Raw genomic sequence first — 22751 nt, 5'->3', positions numbered from 1 at the left:
AATCTTATCCAAAGGAATATTGACAACTGATTGCTGCTAGATGAGAAACAGTTGACCTTCCTAAAACAAAGACCTCTAGATAGGCTGACTAGATTCACCAGATGGACAAGTAGTGGGGAATGGCTGGGGGTGCCAACAACACAGCAGACAATAACAGGGTAGGGAGACTATGGGAGGGTGCCATCTGGGAAGTGGGTATATAGTTGAATAAGATGATTTGGGATGTTCTGTGTGATAAATACACACAGAAAAAAATCAACAAATTTTAAAAAATGAATATTTGAAGAGGAAGCATAAAAATTTATGTCATGTTAATTAGTAGAGGTGATAAACATTACCATTGAAATCTACCCGATGGCTTTATAGACATACACAGGTGCCAAGGATCTGAGTGCAACCAATTATGACTAGTAATAACCAGATACATACAGATAAGAGACACGTGCACCAACATCTCAGTGTTATTAACAAAAACAATGAGTCTTTCTGTAAGAAACAGTATATTTTAAAATGAAATGGAGATCTTTTTTAAAGGTTAAAAACTCATTCAATTTTATGTCTTACAGGGCTTATACTGAGTTCAATATTGTATAACTGTATTAATTCAACAGCAAACCTAAAAATTTTATAGCCAGTTTTGAAAGAGGTGTATCTTTGCCTCTGGAAACTGTTATTGAGTATGTTAAAGCTGTAATGAAATGCTTCTTATAAAAAAATTTAAAATTACATTTATTTTTAAAATGCGGTTATTTAAGTGGGATGGGGAGAGAGAGGGTTATACAAGGAACCTTGGGGATAAAGGGAAAGAAGGAGCTCAAGAGAGGTGGGACCATAGGAGAAGGGTATTATCAAGGGAGAAATGGGGAAAATGGGGACACTTTAAAAGCAGAAACCATGGAGGAAGGGTAAGATAGTGAGAGAGGAGAGATAAATAATGCCTAGCTAGTTTTTTGAAAAACAGAATCATATTAGTCCAACAACCTAATGACAAATTATATACCAGTCCATGTGTATAGCTAAAGGCAAATTAACAAGAAACAGTGCCAGACAGGAGAAACTTTCCTTTGAGTGTTGGCCAGGGTGGTCCAAGATTATCCAGGCTATGGCCACAACCCTGATGACCTCCCAGAACTTGAAGGTAAGACCCTACTGCTGAAGACAGAATATACTTCAGACACAAAATCTGGAGTGCTAGAGCTGCAACTGACCTGAAACCACCTCCCCTGAAGGCGAGCTCTCAGAGCTTTGGAGAGCACTGTGAAGGTGCCAAGGGAAAACATCATTCTGTAGTCTAACACCAGCTTCAAGACCAAATAACCACATCAGTAGCCAGCACAGCATATAACACTGGTGTAGTAGTGGCACTTATCTTGGGGGCAATCAACGCTACCTGATTGGACTAAAAGCCCACTCAATGTGAGGAAACTCAACTGTGGTACTATAAACATAACCAAATACACATATACACATTCCTGGAGTGGCCATAGATCTTAGAGAAAACCCCAAGATTGTCATATCCCTTGACTCATGTGATTTCTTACTATGTGCAAAATAATGTATCCTTATTATTGACAGACAAATATCCCAGTCACCACTCATCAAAGAAGTTTATTTTGCACCAGCTGGAAACCATTACCAAGTACCACAACTGGTCACACATGGACATTGTCTATGAATTGCCCAGGCCTAAGTGACACGTCTATAATGCAACCTCTACACCTAAGGCTCATGGAACATAGAACAGGGGTAAAGAAGAGGACGCTAATGAATCTCTCAGTTCTCATTAATGAAGCTCCCTCATGCAGTGGAGGGCCAGAACACAAAAGGTCACAAATGGCCAAAGCATAGAGATAAGAGTCTGCTGAATGCTGGTTCTTGAATCACCCACCCAAGGCCCAGGGACCATCTCAGAAGAGAGAGCAGAAAGATTGTAAGAGCCAGGAAGCAGGTGCAGGACCATATGGAAACAGAGTCCTATACTCTCCTGGGACCCTGCTCATGTGATTATATGGCAGTGGTGTCAGCATATACAAGTCCCATGCAAATTCAGGCAGACAAAAACCTAGCATAGAACTGTGAAAATGAATATTAGACCCCAATCTTATCTGAAGAAATATTGGCAACTGATTGCCGCTAGGTGAAGAAGAGCTGATCTTCCTAAAACAAGGGATTCTAGATAGGCTGACTAGACCTCAGTGGATAGACTTGCACTGGGGAACTTCTAGGGACATTGACTTGACACAATGGGCCTTAACAGGGATGACAGAGTATATGGGCTCCAATGGGGGACTATGGGAGGGTGCCAGTGGGGATGGAGGAATAATGGTGATTAAGATCGATTGAGATGTTCTATATGAAACACACAAAAATTCAATAAAAAAGGTTTTTTAATTGAGTTTCTGTGTGTTTCATATAATAGAACTTAATCTAATTTAGGCCCTCTGGCCCATCAGATTTCATACATTTCTTCATATATGTTAAGTCCTATTTGGTCAAGCATTTGCATCCAGATGTCCTTCTGTGAAAGTTCACACACTGGAGTCTAGCATCCACAGCCCCCTCATAGCCCCCCCCCCAGATTTCATGCATGCTCTCTGTGATATATGTTAAGTCCTATCCAGTCAAGAGTTTGAGGAAGTATTTGGACAGCAGCCAAGAAAATGAATTCTTTTTGGTATCTGTGAGTCTCAAGAATATTCATATATAAAAATATTGGATGGAGCTGAGGATGGAGCTCAATCGATAGAATGTTTGCTTGGTACACATGAAGCCCTGGGATCAATCCTCAGCACTGCATAAAATGGGTATGATGCTACATATCTGTCATCCCAGCTCTGGGGAGGGGAAAGCAAGAAGATTGACAGTTCAGGTTATCCTTAGCTATTTAATGAGCTCGAGGCCAGCCTGAGCTATGTGAGACCCCATCCCTAAATAAATAAATAAATATTTGGTGAACCCCATGGTAAGTCTTCCACCTCACTATTGTCAAAAAGTGAGTTAGAAAGTTGAATTTGGTGTCTGTTTTGCTATTCAAGGTTGTATGCAATGTAGGCTAAAGGTCAGAAAGCTACTATTGTTGCAACCTTTGAATGATTGAGCTGTCCTTGTTACCTAAAATTAAATAAACTACCACAGTCTGACAACTTGCTTTTATTAGTCAGCAGAATAGATTGCTGGATTGGGGGGGGGGCGGTTTAAGTTTGATGTATAACAATCAGTACAAACATGAAGCATTTGGAAAACGTACAGTTCCCTAGGAATTACTGTAATTGCCATAACTAATCTAGAGTGAATAACCCAGAAAGCAAATCTCATTAGTGAGGAAATAATGTGTGCTTATTCATAGAGTAAGTGCTTAAACAGATTTTTTCTGTTCTTTTTCTATATTCTCATTTCCTTTCCTCTTTTCTACTTGACTTTTGCAGTTAAATACGTATATCTACTTTCTGCCAGAAAATTTTCTTGTGTGTCTATGTATATGTGTGGGTATAGGTGTTTGTTTGTGGGATGTGTGTGTCTGTGTGTGTGCTTCTGAGTGCCAGAGGACAACTTTGGGTGTTGTTCCTCAGGAAACGTACACTTTTTTTTTTTCTTTTTTTGGTCTTTTTGAGGCAGGATTTCCCTGTAGCTCCAGCTGGTCTGGAACTCCCTATGTAGACCAAGTTGGCCCCAGTATCACAAAGATCTGCCTGCCTCAGCCTCTCAAGTGTTGGGACTAAAGGTGTGCACCACCATACCAGGCCACGTTGTTTTATGAGACAGGCTCTTCCACTGCTCTGGATTTTTCCAATTAGGATAGGTTGACTGGCCAGTGAGCCCCAGAAATCCACCTGTCTCCATCTCCCAGCTCTGAGATTACAGGTACTTGCAACCATGCCTGGTTTTGCCGCATGAAGGCTGAGGGTTTAATTCAGGTTTTCATTCTTGCGTAGCAGGCACTTTACCAACAGAGCCATCTTCCCAGGCCCTCTTTAGATAACTTTAATTGATATAACTCAGACATGAATGCCTTTGGGGAAATACCCACATTAAAATATCTTTTTATAATCAAATTAAGCAATGGTGAGAGAAAAATAGCTTTTAATAAGACCAGTCAAGAAAGGGGAAATGACAAATGAATAATAGTTATGAAAAAAAATTGCAACAGCAACAGGATCTTATAATGTAACCCAGGCTGGCCTCAAACTTGTGATCCTCCTGTCTCAGCTTCCTAAATATTGGGATTATAGGCATTCATTACCATGCCTGAGTCAAACTACAAAAAATTTGATGACTATCAATTTGAAAGATTAAATCTAAATTACCAAACCTCTAGAAAATGCACAGTGACTTAAGAAGAAATAGAGAACATGATTTTTTTTTTAAGTTTGAAGGAAAATGAGTCATTAAAAATCTTTCCTCAAGGCACTTGAGCAATGGCTTAGTTGTTAAAGTGCTTACTTACTGTGCAAGCATGAGGACCTGAGTTTGAGTCCCAGAACCTACGTAAAAAGCCAGGAGTCGTGGTGTGCCTTTATAGTCTCAGTGCTGGAGAGGCTGAGACAGGAAGGTCCCAGTCGCCAGCCAGCCTAGCCTAATCAGTGAGTCCCAGGTCCCAGTGAAAGAGACCCTGCCTCAATAAAAACAACGCGGCTGACCCCAAATCAACCTCTGGTGTTTCTCTCTCTCTCTCTCTCTCTCTCTCTCTCTCTCTCTCTCTCACCTGTATACACACATGCCCAGGCATACATACACAAAAATTTCCCTCAGAAAATATGCCAGATGAGGGGGCTGGAAAAATGGCTCAGTGGTTAAGAGCACTGGCTGCTCTTGCAGAGGACCTGGGTTCAATTCCTAGCACCTACATGGCAGCTAACAACTGTCTGTAACTTTAGTTCCTAAGGATCAAATGCCCTCTTCTGACCTCCACAGGCATTGCATGAACATACATGAAGGCAACTCACTCATATATATAAAATAAAAAAGTAAATAAAATATGATGTTTTAATATTAAAAATTTAAAAAAGAAAAGAAAATACCAGATAAATGATTCTACAGATAAGTTGCCAAACCTTTAAGAAGTGGATCAGTTCTTGAGAAGGGAGGGATCATTCGCCAACAGAATCCAAGAGCATGCTGTATGAGGACAGCAGGCCCACTCATGAACACAGCTGCAGAAATTCCAAATGGCTGGGCATGGGGAACCACACCTGGGATCCCAGCACCCAGGGACAGAGGCAGGAGGACTAGCTTGAGCTTGAGGCCATCCTGGGCTACTCATTGGGTCCAATGCTGTGTAGCATGTCTCTTCCTTCCCTGTTACCCCTCACAGTCCTGACCTGGCCTCTGACCCACCCAACAATGAAAATGAGAGTCCTTGTCTTCTTCCAGATTTTAAAGGCAATGGGTCTAATGTCAACATTCAAGTTGCTATCTCCATTTTTTTTTTTTTTTTTGGTCTTTTTGAGACGAGGTCTCCCTGTAGCCCCAGCTGCCCTGGAACTCACTATGTAGACCAGGCTGGCCTTGAACTCACAGAGATCTGCCTGCCTCTGCCTCCTAAGTGCTGGGATTAAAGGCGTGCACCACCATGCCCGGCCCGCTATCTCCATTTAAAAAATTTAAACTTCCTTCTAAGCTAATGGAGTTCTTCTTATGCCTGATTAGTTAGTTGTTTTTGGACAGGGTTTCCCATAGCCCCAGCGCCTGGAACTCACTATGTAGACCAGGCTGGCCTCTATCTCACAGAGAGCCACCTGCCTCTGCCTCCCCAGTGCTGGGATTAAAGGTGTGTTCCACCACACCCAGCAGTTGTTTTATTTATTTTTTAAAGAACTTAAGAGACAACCAATTGAATTCAAAGACCTCTGTAGGGATCCCAATTCCAATAAGAATGTTTTAATTTAGCTAAATATAATCATGTGAGATAGTATTTTTATTGTGGTAAAAATATACATAAATAAATTCATCGTTTTTTAGAGATTTTTAATTTTTTGTGTGTATTTGCCTGCATGTATGTATGTGCACCATGTGCATGCAGTGCCTGCAGAGACCAGAAGAGGGAAACAAATCCCCCTTGAACTGGAGATCCAGTTGGTTATGAGCCACCAGTGGGTGCTAGATCCTCTGCAAGAGCATTAAGTGCTCTTAAGCACTGACCCATCTCTCCAGCCCCATAAATCCATCATTTTAGCAATTTTTAATGTGTGCAGTTCAGTGGTGTATTCTTATTGCTCTGTAGCCATCTCAAGAACATTTTCATCTCCCCAAACTGAAACTCTACTCATTAAACACTAATTTCCAATTTCGCTTCCCTTAGCTCCTGACAACACCATTTTACTTCCTGTCTCTGCATTTGACAACTCTAGGACTTCATAGACGTGGAATCATATACTGGATATCCACATGTGCCTGGCTTATTTCCCTTAGCACGATGTCCTCAAGGTTCATCTGCATCATAATGTATAAGTTACTTTTCTGGCTGTGATAAAACACCATGACTCAGGAAACTTATAGATGGAAGAGTTTATTTTGGCTTATGGTTCCAGAGGGCTAAGAGTTCATCATGGTGGGGAGGCCTGGCAGCAAATGGCAGGCAATGGCAGCAGAAACAGAAAACTGAGAGCTCACATCTCCAGTGACAAACAAGAAGCAGAGAGAGAAACTGGAGGTGGGGCAAGGCTATAAACTCTCAAAGCTCATCCTCCCCCTCCACCCCAGTGATAGGCTTCCTCCAGTAAGGCCACACCTCCTAAATGTTTCATGACCTTATCCAAACAGTGCCACCAACCAGGGACCAAGTATTGAAATGCATGAGCCTGTAGGGGACATTGCTCTTTCAAACCACCGCTCACAGTATGAATAAGTACATTCTTCCTTTTTAAGGCTGAATATTATTTTATTATGTGTACAAACCATATTTTGTTATTCAGGGACGGACACCTGAATGATTTTCAGCTTTTAGCTACTATGAGCAACACTGCTATGATGTGGCCATAAAATAACCAGAGAAAGAACTACTGGGTCACATGGTAAGTTCATGTGGAGCCTGTTGAAGAACAACCATACCGTTCTTCACAGCAGCTGCACCATCTCGCATTTCCACCAACGCCCAAGAGTTCGTTTTCTCAACATCTGCATCAACCCTTGTAATGAATTTCCTACATTTTAAAAAGATTTTATTTATTGTTTTTATTTTATGTGCATGAGTATAATGCCTGCATGTAAATAGGTACACCCATGCAAAGCGTGCAGAGGCCAGAAGAGAGCATCAGATTCCTGTGGAACTGGAGTTACAGACATTTGTGAGCTACCATGTAGGTGCTGGGAATTGAACCTGGGTCCTCTGCAAGAGCAGTCAGTTCTCCTAACCACTGAGCCATCTCTCCAGCTCCTTCATATATTTTTGATAGATCCATTTGAGATATGGATGAAGAAAGGAGATGTAACTGGTCAGCAGCACCTGCAGAAGAGCCCTGCCCACCTGTGGACCTGCAGCCTGGTCTCCAGCTGATGGGGGCTGGACCATCTGCATGTACTCTCACTATGACCATATGTGCTCTCTGTGACCATGCCTGTCCTGTGCTCCCAAGTGTCTGCTCGGTTTCTACTCTACTCCTTTTTTAAATTTAATTTATTTTTTATTATTTTTATTTTATTTTATGTGTATGAGTATTGCCTACATGTATGTAAGTGCACACCTCTTGTGCAATGTCTGCAGAGGTCAGAAGAGGGCATTGAATTCCCTGGAACTGGAGTTACAGACAGTTGTTAGCCACCATGTGGGTGCTGGGAACTGAATCTGGGTCCTCTGCAAGAGCAACCAGTGCTCTTAACGGCTGAGCCATCTCTCCAGCCCCTCCACCCTTCCTGAGAAGAACATCTTGAAGTGAAAAAAGAAAATAAAACCCTGCAAAAGAGAGTGTTTCGTACACATGTAGTAGAAGTGTTGATCTCAGATAGACATGCTATTAATGATCCGAGGCACTTTGGGGCAGAGGTGGGGATAGTCCAGGAAAGAACTCAGTGGTACAGTCATATTCTGGAGTGTGCTGATTTGTTTGGTTCAGTGCTGGTTTCCTCAGTGCTTCCTTACTCTACTTCGGTGCCTGTCTTCATAAGCTGTGTGCATCCTCAAACCTGTAATTTCCACCCCGGAGGGCAATGGTTCTTAAGTAGGGCACAGAGCTCCATGACCAGTCTGAAATTTGAACAGGTAGAATCGAAGGCAAAGAGAAAGAGAGTTTTGTAAACCAATTCTATTTCATTGAATGGACCGCATTATATTCTCCAGTTGTATCCTTTCTGTTTTATTTGGTGTTAAAAGGACCTTCAGAAATGGAAATATAGCTGAAAGAATTCAGTGTGTTGTTTTGTTTCCGCCGACCTTACAAAGGGCAAACAGAAAAGTAGGCGACCTTGTACAAGGTCATTACTAGTTTAAAAAAATTTGTTTTAACTGATCCTTGAAGCAAAAAATTCTAGGAATTATTGCCTCAGAGAATGCAGCCCAAGTTTACTAGCTGGAAGATGGTATGATTTCAACAGTCCCCTTTGGGCAAGATGCAGCGTTCTGCATGAGAAAGCTAACTCAAGGAAAGCATTAATTGGCACCAATTCAGGACCCAGCAAAGGCCTATTCTGAACTCAGAGGGTTGGATCCTCAAATAACACAGAGATTGTCACAGCATTTATTGTGCGTTTACACTGTGCCCTTGGCTATGTTGTGTGGAGACTCTCACTAATCCTAGAAAATGCTATTCCCACTTCACTGATACAAAATCTTTAACATATTGTCAGTATCCCATAAGAAAAAGGGGAGCTGGGAACCCAAGCCAGGGTGGCAGTTTGTCCCTCATCAACACTCCTTGTTACTACTTACTAGTGGATCACAAGTGGCTCAGCCACTAAGACAGACAAGGATACAAATTAGGTCCCAACAGCCAAAGTCAAAACTCAGGCCTCTCCTTTTCCCTACCATTTACTGGACTGTCTCACACTTGAAGAGTCTAGAATCATACAATTTGTATTAGTAGTTCAATGGAATTACTGTTTGCGTTAGTTACTATGTACATTGTGGTGGCAAAATCCCAGCCAAAAGAAACTTAAGGAAGAGTTTATTTGGCTCAGGGTTTAAGAAAGGATACAGTCCATTATGACCGGAAGTCATGGCAGTAGCCTGTGAGACAGTTCCATGGTAGCAGGAGTCTAGGCAGCTGGTAACATTGCCTCTACAGACAGGAAGTAGGGCCAGGCTCAAACTTCAAAGCCCACCCCCAGTGACCCACTTCCTCCAATGAGGCTCCACCTTCTAAAGCTTCCAGGACCTTCCAAAACAGGACCATCAGCTGGGGACCATGTGTTCAAACACTTGAGCCCAAGGAGGACATTTCACATTCAAACTGTGCACTTTCATATCTGTGGTCTTCAAATGCACATGGAGATAGTAAACTAATTGTATTTATGTCAAGTATCCGTGTGAGCCATTAGTAAACGCACTGTGTAAAGACAACTGTAAGCAAAAGGGAAAAGAGAAAGAGGGCGCTCCCTTCAAATTTCAGTTACACTGGCTAGGCATCCTGGGAGGAGTGGGATGAAGGTGGAAGTCTTGGAGCTAAGAGGCACAGGAGAGGATCAGAAGACTGTAGGGCAAGGGATTGGGTGAAAGATGCAGGTAATAGAGACTTATGGGACTGAAGAGACCATGAATCTCCTCCAGAAAGGATGAAAGAGCCGGACGTGGTGGTGCACACCTTTAATCTCAGCACTCAGGAGGCAGAGGCAGGCTATGAGTTCAAGGCCAGCCTGGTCTGCATAGCGAGTTCAGGCCAGCTTGGGCCTACAGGGAGACCCTGTCTCAAAAAAAACCAAAAAAACCCAACCAAACAAACAAACAAAAAAAAAACCCAAAAAAAGAATGTTCAGAGTACTGAGAAACAGTTGTTGTCCTAGTAAGGAAAATGCCCCTAGAAGGCAAGTGTTGTAATTCACATTGTAATAAAATAAATGCTTTGGACTGTGTCTGTTTTCTTGTTTGTAGGATCTTTCTCTTTTAATGTCTGTTAGAATTTGCCAAATTCTTTATTCTTTTTTGTTTTTTTTTTTGTTTTTTTTCTTGAGATAAGGTTTCAGCCCTGTCTGTGTCTGTCTGTCTGTCTCTCTCTCTCTCCACACACACACACACACACACACATACACACACACACACACACACACACACACACATGTTTGTGTATGCACATGTATGTGGAGGCCACAGGTAAACCTTAGGTGTCTTTCTCAGTTGCTCTCCACCTTATTTTTTGAGACAGGGTCTCTCACTGAACCTGACATGCTCTGGCTAGATTGGCCTTCAAGTCCAAGGGATCCTCTAGTCTTTGTGTGTTCCCCACCACTCCCACCACCAGTGCTGGGATTATAGACACATACCACCACACTTAGCTTTTATGTGGGAGCTAAGGATCAAACTCAAGTCCTCATGCTTGCATGGCAACCACTTTACCAACTGTGTCATCTCCTTAGCATCCCTCCCCAACACACACTGTTCTTGAACTTTCAATCCCCCAGCATCTTCCTCCTGAGTGCTGAGATAGCAGGTCTACACCACCATGCCTGAATCTGGATTCTTCCTTAGTCCTACATATTGCCTCCAAGAGTTGGACAATCTTCAACTTTAACAATTACATGCAATCTCCCCTTTCTCAGTAAGATCAGATTCCCCTTCTCTCCTCTCCCTCCCCAACTTCTGTCTTTTTTTTTTCCTTTTCAAGTGTTAATTGTCTGCTACTATAAAACAAATCCCCCAAAATGTAGTGGCTAAAATAAACAATGCACAATCATTTCTCAGTCCTGTGAAGTGACTGGGCTCAGCAGGATGGCTCTTCTTCAAGGCCTCTCAAACTGTTGGAGCAAAGTGGTGGCTCTGGCTGGAGTTATCCAACGCGCCAATAGACTGGATGTCCAAGATGGCTTCCTCAGCTGGGTATGATGGCAGATTCCTATAATCCTAGCCCTGGAGTGGTGGAAGCAGCAGAATCAGGAATTTAAGCCCAGCCTAGGCTACATAGTAGTTTTGAGGCCAGCCTGGACTGCATGAAACCTTGTTTTTGGTTTTCGGTGTTTGGTTTAAATTGGGTCTGGAGAGATGTCTCAGTAGTTAAGAGTACTTACTGCTCTTGCAGAGGACCTGTGTTTAGCTCCCAGCTCCCACAGGGGGAGCACACAACCCCCTGTAACTCCAGTTCCAGGCGCTCCAGTGCCACCTTCTGGCCTCCACAAGCACTTCAGGCACACGGTGCACATACACACACTCAGGCACACACACATACAAATAAATGTTTAAAAATAAATAAATGAACATGATAAAGTTGGTCAGTGTTCATTCTCTTTCCCTCTCCATCATTTACCCTAACCCTTTTCCCCTCCATACTATTGCTCTAATTTTGGCTTCCTGATAACATGGAGATTTCCAGGCATGGAACTTCTTACACAGTAGATGTCTTTCCTCACACAGGTATGTGAGGAAGCTCAAAGCTTAGGACAGAGTAGAAAAGTCCTTCAGCCTCAGGGTCACAACATTCCCAAGTAGGTTTACAGAGCCAGCTGGGACAGGGGTGTTTTGTTAGGAGTGGTGATCCCCAGCAAAGATTAATTACATTTCTCATTGATTATATCAATTTCTCTACTTCTTATAAGTTAAATATATTTTATTTTCATATATCTCATTTTGTGCCCATATTTTTCCCATTCATAGTAAAAGATTGAAGGAATTCTTTGAAGAATTTTTGTACATGCTCTCTGACAAATCTTAAAAACCCACTTTTATTTAGCTATATTAAAATGAAGCATCCTAAAGGCTCTATAGAAAAGCTGTGTGACTGGTTTTGGTTTTGTTTTTGTTTTGTCTTTTAGAAAGTTTCTTTGGGAAATGAGATTTGATTCGTTTTTAACCAACAACGATAACATATCAAACTTAGAAGGCAGATCAGTTTTAGGGGAAAGTGATCTACCCTCCATGTGGCCGTCCTTGGGTGAACTTTTCAACAATCTCGCTTTTTATGCTCTTTCACTGATGAGGAAACCTGCTGTCTTGTTGGGGCCAAACTATTGTCTACTTTCTCCTTGGACCTCATTTGACTCTCAATGAAGCTTTGCTCAAGCCAAAGCTTGTTCCTTTTGAAAAAAATTGAGAAAGAAAAAAAATTAGCTCAAACCTAGAAGATTGATTGTATAACTACATGATAATTTTGAAAATTCTTTATTGAAAACCTTATACCTGAAGATTGCTTAGCTTTTCTAGTTTCTGGGGACACATTGAAAACTTCAGTTCTTCTAGAGAGTTACTGGGCTATTTTTTTTTAAGATACCAAATCTCTATAAAGTTTTTCTCTGATTATTATGGAAAACAACACATGTGGAAAGAAGTAGGAAGTTAGAGGTGGTAAATAGTTTGACTATTGCCTTCTGACTAGAAGCCCTAGGAAAACTACTACAGGAGATTAATTTTGCTCTTGAAGTTTTTGTAGGTTTCCATTAAGAAAAAGAATAATAATAGGGGCCTAGAGAGATGACTCAGAGGTTAAGAGCATTTATGTTTTTTCCCAGAAGACCTGAATTCATTCCCCACTACCATGTTGGATGGCTTATAGTCACCTGTACGTAACTCCAACTCCATGGGGTTCAGTGCTGTCTTCTGGATGGACTCTGCAGGCAACTGCACTCACATGCACATACACCTAGATGCAAGAACATACACATAATTAAAAATAAAAAATAAATATTTTTCTTTGATTTTTGAGACGGGATCTCCCGGTAGCACCAGCAGGCCTGGAACTCACTATGTAGACCAGGCTGATCTCAGTCTCACTGAGATCCACCTGCCTCTGCTTCTGCCTCTGCCTCCTGAGTGCTGGGATTAAAGGCACTACTGTTAAATGCACCACTATGCCCAGCTTAGAAATAAAAATAAATTGAAAAAAGGAAAAAACAAAAGGCTGGGCATGGCAGAGTACACCTATAACCCCAATGCTCAGGAGGCAGCAGAAGAAGGATCACTTCAAATTCCAAGACAGCATGGACTACATAGTGAGTTTCAGGCCAGCCTGAGCTACATAGCAAGACTGTCTCAAAACAAAACAAAATGCCACCAACAAAAAACCCACAAAGAGCCCCTAGGAACAGCATGGAATAAGTGTTTCCTCACTCTAGGGAGAGGATGAAGGGGGTTTTGTGGCAGCAGAGCCCCCCTCTTTCTTGAACAGTGACTATGAGCTAAGCATCTGTGGTTTGATGCTATTTCTCTTGCACAAAAATGTATATAAACATTTAAAAGCTGACTCCAAAAATGATAATGAGTAATTGCAAATGTCTATACTTTGCCTTCAATGCAGAAAAAAATTATTGAAAAAAATACTTCTTTTTTTCCTGGTATTATTGAGGTGTAATTAACAAATGAAAGGCTGTATATTGAAGGGATGCTATGGTTTCCACTCTGTATCTGCTGTGAAGGAGTCACCACCACTGAACTGACAGACACCTCTGCACCTCACACGCTTAGCACCTTTCAAATTTTCTATTGATTCTTTGAGAATTTCATACAATATATTTTATTCAGACCCCTCCCACCTCCACCCTCACAATACTACCCCCCTACTTTATGTTCTCTATTATTTTTAAAGGCCCATCAAGTCTAATTTGTGTTTCTCTAAAGCTCCCCCCACACACACACCTAAAGCTCTTAAGTGTGTGTCCATCTCTTAGAGTCTGGTCAACCTACCCAGTATTACACACTCAAAAACAAAAAACAATAAACAAAAACAAAAACTGATTCCCTCTCTCCCAGCAGCTATCAATTGCCAAAGATCCTCAGCTAGGCCTGGGGCTTCTTGCCTACCTCTGCCATCCGTGCTGGGCTTTTGTCATACATCTTGTGCACACTGTCACAAGCGCTGTGGGCTCATATGTACAACTGCCCTGTGGTGTCCAGACAACATGGTTTCCTTGTATTCATCTATCACCTCTGGTTCTTACAATCTTTCCACCCCGTCTTGTTTTCTACAATGATCCTCGAGCCTTGGGAGGACAGCGTGTGATATAGGTGCCCCATTTAGGTCTGGGCACTCCAAAGTCTCCCCTTCTCTGCATGCTGACTAGTTATGGGTCTCTGTTAAGCACCATCTGGTGCAAGAAACTTCTCTAGGTGTGAGTTGAGAGATACACTAATTCATTGGCATAACAAGAAGTCATTAGGAATCAATTTGATACTATTCCTATTTAGCATTTATGATCTACTCTGAGAAAATTCCACATACACAATTAATTCATTAATTAGTCACCATGCTATGCATCAGATCTGTAAAACTTTTTGTCGTTCAGAATTGACCTTCTATATCCTTTCACCAACTTTTCCCAGATCCCTTTCAGCCCTAATCCCAGGCAACCACCATTCTGCTTCAAGCTAGTCAACCATCCTAGATTTCACATATGAGTGAAATCACGTGGCATTTGTCTTTCTGTGCCTGGCTTATGTGACTTACCATCATGTCTTCCAGGTCCGTCTGTGTTGTCACGACTAGAGAAATTCTTTCTTTTTTTGGTCTTTTTGAGACAAGGTTTCCCTGTAGCCCCAGCAGGCCTGGAATTCACTATGTAGACCAGGCTGACCTCCGTCTCACAGAGATATGCCTGCCTCTGCCTCCTGAGTGCCAGTATTAAAGGTATGTACCACCACACCTGGCTCCAGAAATTCATTTTTTAAATGTGTATATACTTCATTTTCTTTATCCATTCATCCACAGGTAGAAACTGGGTTCACGTTCACTACACACACCACCACCACCACCACCCTTTTCCTTTTTCAAAGACGTAAACCATTATAACACATCAAGGGACATTGTTGCTAGTTTCTTCATTCATCTTTCTTCTCCTGCCCAGGCCCTGCTGTCAGATTTAAAGGGGATCCAATAGCATCTACCAAACTTTACTCTAGAAGTCTCAATAAAAATTTTCACTGACACTAGGCTCCAATGGATAGTTCCAAAGCCATGGTCACACAGCTGGCACCGGTTAAACTCAGTGGGTCATAAAACAAAAAGATAGATATCAATGTGGGGAAAGGGACATTAGGGGGTGTTGACAGAGATGGGAGGGAGTTGAGAGAGAATAGAGTGAGTATGATCACAGTGCATTAGATCCATGTATGATATTTTCAGGGAACAAATCCAATAAAAGTTATAAAAAATATTTCCACTGAACAGCAAACAAAATGTGAAGATCCCTGGAACCCCAGGTACAGGGAAGATGCAGTGTCTGCCTCCCACTCTCCTGGCTCGACCCTTGAGTTCAGCTCAGCCACAGATGGTGACACATGAACAAAGCTGGGGGCCAGGGAGCAGTAGAGAGGAAAGGGTTGGAAGGGTCAAAGGGCCAGGAGAGGCAGCAGGTTCTTTTGGAGGGTTTTATTAGCAGATATTAATTATACACAATGTTTCATTATGTCATTTCTATATAGCTGTATTTTGGTCTTATTAATCCCATTATCTCCTTATCTGCCTCTTGCCGCCACTGATCTCCTTTCTGTTTTCAACTCGTGACCCTTTTTCATGCTGTGTGTGTGTGTGTGTGTGTGTGTGTGTGTGTGTGTGTGTCTGTGTGTCTGTGTGACCCAGTGAGTTTCATTAGGATTTCTTGCTTAAGGAACACAGGTACCTTACTAACGACTACACAGCAGAAGAAAATGTCTCTCTCTCCAGCAACCATTAACTGCCTATGGCTAGGGAGGCATCAGACCTCACGAGTCCCTCCCCCTTCCGTGACAAAATATTCAGGGGACAAATCATGTGCGGGTTCTCATAGTTGCTGTGAGTTCAAAAGTTCGGTAGCTGTATCAAGCCTGGAAGACAGTGTTCTACAACACTCAGCCCCATTCTCTGACTTTTACATTGCTTCCACCCTCTCCTCTGTGATGCCCTGAGTGTTGGGGGTTGGTGGTGTGACACAGATGTCCTGCTTCCTGGTGAACATTCAAGTCACTTATTCACAACACTTTGACCAGTTGTGAGTCTCTGCAGTTACCACTACTTACCACATAAAGAAGCGTCCCTGACCAAAGCTGATGGAAGCACAGTTCAGTGGCCATAATCATAAATACTTAGACGCTATTTAGCATAAAACAACAGGAACTTCCCCACTAGAGCTTATGACCTCCCAGTCACCGGCTTTGGCCAGGTTTATAGTACCGGGCATGAATTCCCTCCTGTGGAGCAGACCTTGATTCTAATCAGAAAGTGATTGATTACCCTTATAGCAATCATCCCCATATTCTACCAGCAGGCACATTTTGCCTGGCCAGTCAGTGCAGCATGCAGGGTTCACAGCTGAGTAAGACACTTACCAACAGTTCTCCCCTAGCAGTGCCCATAGTACCTTCCAGCACTACGAAGCATCATTAGTGAGGAGGAAGCTTCTATCTCAGTGCCAGCTTGATTCTCTGTCCTATGAGCGGAATCTGTGGTGTCTTCACCGATGGTCTTACCATCTCGTTCTGGTGGGCAACCAACTGCATTGTTTGTGGCTCTCAGGGGCCTCCCTGACCAAGAACACATAGGGAGGTAGTGGGTAGCAAGTTCTTGCTCAAAACTTTATTCATTCCACACCTTTCTGCACATCATACTCCTTTTTTTTGCTGATGAGGAAACCTGGGACCAAGAGTCTTTAAGTAACTTGGTCTCATCCAAATTATTTCTTCAACCAACCACCAAAACTACAGTATTTAAACTGAATACAGCATAAGGATTCTGCGTCTTCTCAGGTGAAAGGGAGGATTTCAGACTCAGTGTCCCTTCTTCAGCCCCTGGGTTCCGCTCATCCATGCTGGTAACTTGTAATTGGTTTGTGAGGTAAAACGGGGGAACGTTCATGAGATGAGCCCGTGGCACTTAGTCAAGTAACAATAGTTGTCACTCTCTCTTGTTTAACCCTATAGTGGAGTACGACAAGGAGTTCTCCCCTCGCCAGCGACACCACAAAGAGTTCAAGTTCAACTTATCCCAGATTCCTGAGGGTGAGGCGGTGACGGCTGCAGAGTTCCGCATCTACAAGGACTGTGTTGTGGGGAGTTTTAAAAACCAATCTTTTCTTATCAGCATTTATCAAGTCTTACAGGAGCATCAGCACAGGTATGAAGGCTCAAGGAAGCCCAAAAGGTGGGGCTGGCCCCCACTTCTCACTCTCTCTCATATGACCTCAAGTATCTGTGGAAGGTGATTTGGAGTTCATGGGCAATCCTTGAACACGAAGAACCAGGTGTTCTGAAGGGTAGTGAGTGTTTAGCTGGCAAGATAATTTGCCGTTAAGTTGATTTTTTCAAATAGGCATCCTTTGCTGAGCAAGCCAATGAGTATTTCTTACTAAGCATCCTTAATGATCAGCCGACTCTGATCTATTGGGATAAACTGCTTCCCACTGCTTTTTGATTTCCAATTTCAATGATGGGTGAAGGTGGATGAAATTAGAATTATAGAATTATAGAATGATGCTTATAAATTATTCTAAGTCAGGTGACTGCAAGGCTGTGTATTTGTTCATGTAATTTACATACATGTTTATCTTTGAACATATATATTTACATTTGGATATAAGGGAAAGATGGATTACTTTTTCTTTCATATGTCTGTGTTATTATTGTTTTCTGAAAATGAGTCCAGACTAATTTACACAAAAACTGTGCTGAAGTATAGTTGTGGGGCTGCCTAGTGATAAATAAAAACATCTGCACCAGCTGTTAAAGGGTGGGAAGGGCAGAGGATGCAGCATTAACATCAGCTAGCTCAAATCTTTAGTACACAGAAAGGAAACCAAACTCTGTGAATTTTGTTGCGTATGTAGGGGTCAGTTTAGTACATTACTAGGGGAGAACAGAATATATGAAGTGTAGATTGGCATCAGTGTGTATAGTACAGCAATGTGCACAGGGTTCGACTTCAGCCACTGACATTACTGCAGCAATAACAACGGCAGATTCAAAGATTAGAACAAAAGGAAGAAATGCCTAGGAGGAGGTAACCCCACACTTCCAGACTCAGATTCCTCATTTTTGTGCTTGCTTCGGGCTTTTTTTGAAACAGGGTCTTGCCATGTAGCTTAGGCTGCCCAGCAGTTTCCTTTGGTTTCAGGAACCAAATCTAAATTGTTGCTTTGGGCCTTGGAAGTCTGTTGACTCCCTAAGAGGTTCCAAAGACTCTGGAGTGACTTTGGTTTCTTCTGAATGTATCGGATTTGTGTGTGGGTCTGTCACAAGCATGCCTGGTGAGATCAGAAGGAGGGGAAGCTTGCTCTGGGAAAGTTTGCTTCAGTTTTGAAAATCCCACCAGCATCTGGCCCTTGGGCACTCTCCAGTCTGTCCTAGGGGAACTAAAAGGATGGGTAGATGCCAGGCACTGGGGACACATGATGGTGATGTGCACACACACACACACGCACACACACACACACACACACACACACACACACACACTGAAGGCTGTAGGTGACTTCTTAACTGGCACAGAAAAATAATAAATTAAATATAGCCATTGAGGCATGGTAACAATGGGCCTAAATTTCAGAACAAGGAAGCTCTCTGGTGTCTGATTTTCCCTCTTAAATACAAATGTATTTGATGGCTTTCCAACAGAGGGCCTGTTTGGAAAGTCAGATCATTAACTGGTAGATTTTAGCCTTGTGGAGAGAATTAGTATTCAGTGATTCTTTGGCCCTGCTTTAGCCAATGACTTTTCAAACTGCCTTAGTATTTATTCCATTCTGTGTCTCTTGTGGGAGTACCTGCAGGTATCTTCTTGGCTCAGAAATGGTTTTCCTTCTCCTGCAGGAGCAGTTTTATAGGAAAAAAAAAAACCACTGGACTAGAAGTACAGTAACTGTAGAATGTATTCAAATTACTTTTTTTTAAAAAAAGCGCTAGCAGAATCCTTGTGTGATTTATACTGAGCTCTAGCCAAAAAGGAACACCTGCCTTACTCTTAGGATGGTGGGGAAGTATGTCCTCCAGGCCAGCACTGAGTTTGGAAAACAAAATCCGATGGTCTTAACTTCGGATGGCTCTGTATCAAAGCAGGGAGCTGTCGGCTGGTCTTCTACAATGGAAGCATTTGGCAGTTGGATGTGTTTAATTTGTGTGCACCAGAGAAGGAGAATCCTGGGAAACTTGGGAGACTTTCATGCTTTTGAAGGGCTCCAGGTTGGCTGGGGGAGGTTTTCTTATCTGTGGGCCAGGAGCCCAGGCCTCCTGCTACTTCCAAATGTTCTTCCACAGGCCTCCAGACTTAGCTGCAGGGATCCTGTGGAAGCTTTGACCTCCCCATCTGTCCCGTCTTGGGGTGTCTTGGCTGAAAGCGCCTTTTCCAAGCATAGTGGAAACTTATTTGTCTAATCTGTGCTGAAGTGCAATTTGTAGCATTTGCTATGTTCACTTAATTAAACAAATGTCTGTGCTATAAAACAATTGACCTCCTCAAAAAGGGAAGAAAATCAGGTTTTTATACGCTAATTCAGCTAAGGGCAGAAGTTTTGGTGTGTTGGGTCGTCTGACATAAAAGGCAGTGGGGAAAGCTGGTCCAGAGAGGGCGAAGCTTCTGGGAAGACAGGCCTTGCTATATCATCTGTAGAAACGTGCTAGTCTGGCTGATAAATAATTACAGCAGGTAAGTTTAAAACAAAGGAAGTAGCTACTTTTTAAAAAACTTTTTTATTTTATGTGTATGAATGTATTGCCTGCCTGTATGTAAGTGCACCCATGTCGTGCAATGCCTGCAGAGGTCAGAAGAGGGTGTTGGATCCCCTGGAACTGGAGTTATGGATAGTAGTTACCATATAGATGCTGGAAATGGGACCTGGGTCCTCTGCAAGAACAGTTAGTGCTCATAACCACTGAGCCAAATCTCTAGCACCAAGAAGTAGCTCCTTAAATCAAGAGTGCTTACTAAAATCAGAGAAACATAGTACTTGACCTAAAGTTGAGAATGAGTCCTGAGATGGAACACAAGTCATGGGAAGAGCTCAGACTACAGAGAGCAGCTCAACCACTACTACTAAGTGCAAGGTACATGGAATGCCCTTTGTATGTTAGTCTCTTTAAAAATGTACTTAATGGTGGGCCAGCAAGATAGCTCAGTGGGTAAAGGTGTTTGCCATGCTAGCCTGGTGAGCTGAGTTCAATCCCCAGAACCCATGTAAAGATAGATAGAGAGAACCAGCTCCATAAACCTGTCCTCTGACCTATACACAACACACACAATAATTATAATAGAATTTAAAATTGCTCAGTGATTTTGCAAATGTTTACATTTTAAGAGGAGTTTAATGGACTAGAGGTTTAGCTCACTGTAGTGCCCTGGCCTAGCATGTTCAAGCCCTGGGTTCCTTCCCCAGGACTTAAAAAAAAGAGAGAGAGAGTAGATGGGAGGGTAGGGACAGATCTGAGAAAAGTTAGAAGTGGGTACCAATATAATCGAAATACATTGTATGCAAAATACATGTATGACATTCTCCAAGAATTAATAAAAACATTATATAAATAAGAGAAAGATTTGTTATTATAAATCATTATTTGCTTATGACAACACTGGTGAAATCTGCATTTTATATAGAATTAACAGTGTGGAAAAGGCCTTCAATTATAGCCTCTCACTAGGATTTCCCCCTGATCCATCAGATAGTTGGGGAAAGCATGAGAGAATAAAGCCCAGCACATTTGAATTTTACCATGGCCTAATAATGCCTGCTATTTTTTTTGTTTCTTAGAAGTCACTCCTATGACTTGGAGGGCAGCCCTAAGCTAAATGTGATCCCCAGGAGGAAGTAAGCAATTCCCTCACTCAGGGCATGTCCTGAGTGGTCTGCGGCAGTCCCCAGGTTCAGTCTCAGGCTGGATTATGCCTCCATCCTTTGAGCTTGGATGTGGGCATCCCAAGAATGCTTCGGCCTGTTCCTATTGGTGGTGGAACATGTCTGTTAGAGGTGAGGCCTAGGTCTTCCTAAAGAAAGCCTTCCCATACCTGTGTTGTTCTCTTGATCAACCACTGATCCATCAACATGTTTTCAAGAGTAAAGGAAAGAAGGGGAAGACACCCAGAATAAAATTATGGAAATTATTTCCACTCTTTCACAATGTTACCATTGTCCATTTACCTCTTTATTATCATCTTCTGTATGACATACATATAAGCTGCCTTCACACTCAGAGTGCAGTTGTAGGCTCCTCTGAATTCCTTTTGACTTTCCCTACTTATGCAGAGTAACATGATGGTGTATGTACCATGTCACTTTTCACATGGTACCATGACTCATTTCTACCAAATCTGTATTGGTTGTTTTTCTTGTTGCTGTAATTTAAATTTAGGGAAGAAATGGTTTATTTTAGCTCACGGTTTCATAGTCAGGAAGCATGGTGGATTCATCTGTGCTGGGAGTTGGGGTACAGTTTGCTATGTTTCCACAGATCAGGAAGCAGAGGGAGACTCTGAGGGGAACTAGGACCAGGCTATCACCCTTAAGCCCACCCCCAGTACCTACCTCCACTAGGCCTCACATCTGTAAAGCTTCTATAACCTCCCAAAACAGTGCCACCAGCTGGGGGCCAAGTGTACAAACATGTGAGCCTGTGGGAATATTTCACATTCAAGTAATACCAGCATCTTTAGATAAATAGGATAATTTTGAGACCTTTAAAGGCAGTTATTTTTATCTACATTCTTTATTTAGCCAAAGGTATTCTTTTCCTGTTCTTAACCGAATTTTATATTCCTAGAAGTCAGAGATTCTCTTGAAAACCAATCATAAACTTTAACAGAGATGTTCAGTTTCTAAAGTGTGGCTGTTCTGTTCGTGAGGTGGTCGTTTTATTTCTGCTAGTTTTGATCTTCCATATCTTCTCTGTGTTTGGGGGTTCCATTGCTTGGTAATGATGGCCCATTTTCTGTGCATACTATAACATTTCTTTACCATGTTCCATCATGGCGCAGATTTTTGGAAGACTTTAAAGTAAGAAATACCAAATTTAAAATACATTTTCTTCTGGTATAAACAATACCAAAACATACTTCTCCATGTGTATGTATTATGTATGTATGTATATAATATGTGTATATATGTATACACATATACATAGTTATGTATAGAAATTGTTCCTTTTTTAAAGTTTGGTTCATATGTTTTATCAAAATTTCAGAATCTTTAGAATGTGAATAAATTCATTTCAAGAAAGTCAATCAATGCTTCTTTCAAGACTTTAAAAATAACTCTGTAGGCCAACCTAGAAAGCTGGTCTGTGGGAGTCCCCAGGTTCAATCTCAGGCTGGATTATTGCTTTAATTTTGAATGAATTGCACAGATTCTGACCTATTTTACAAATAAATACCTTGTAGTTTTCTAAGACTTTTAGTCTGATACTCAGAAATAGGGAGCACAGGGATAAGGTGGGGAAGGAGAAAGAAGATGTGTTCAGGTTTGGGTGTGTTTGTGTCAGGGTTAAAGGTACCAAGGGGCCACGCATGAGATACAGAAGTGCTGTCTCAGCAGAGCGAGCTGAGCAGCAGTGGGATTATGAGGCCATGTGTGAGCTGCTGAAGTATATTAGGCAGCCCAGCTATGTAGCAGGAGAGTCTAGTAAGCCAGTATCATTTATTGAAAATGCCATTCTTTTCCTTCTACTTTAGCAGTACCATTGTCATAAATCAAGTGATGCTCTCTCTCTCTCTCTCTCTCTCTCTCTCGCTCTC

The 22751-nt window shown here is 42.1% G+C and overlaps 1 protein-coding gene across 1 annotated transcript in view; it reads left to right on the top strand.

Annotated features, from left to right (window-relative positions):
- Bmp6 (bone morphogenetic protein 6) overlaps positions 1 to 22751 on the top strand; it is a 180290-nt gene that overhangs the window by 130120 nt on the left and 27419 nt on the right. Inside the window, exon 2 of the mRNA XM_008831637.3 lies at positions 16961 to 17153. Within this exon, the coding sequence (XP_008829859.1) occupies positions 16961 to 17153 (193 nt within the window). The remainder of the gene's footprint in view (positions 1 to 16960; positions 17154 to 22751) is intronic.

The sequence above is a fragment of the Nannospalax galili genome, unplaced genomic scaffold (genome assembly GCF_000622305.1).
Source record: "Nannospalax galili isolate Female #2095 unplaced genomic scaffold, S.galili_v1.0 scaffold72, whole genome shotgun sequence".
Lineage (NCBI taxonomy): Eukaryota > Metazoa > Chordata > Mammalia > Rodentia > Spalacidae > Nannospalax > Nannospalax galili.
Note: the sequence above shows the minus strand (reverse complement) of the source record. Positions and strands in the feature narration are given on the sequence as shown.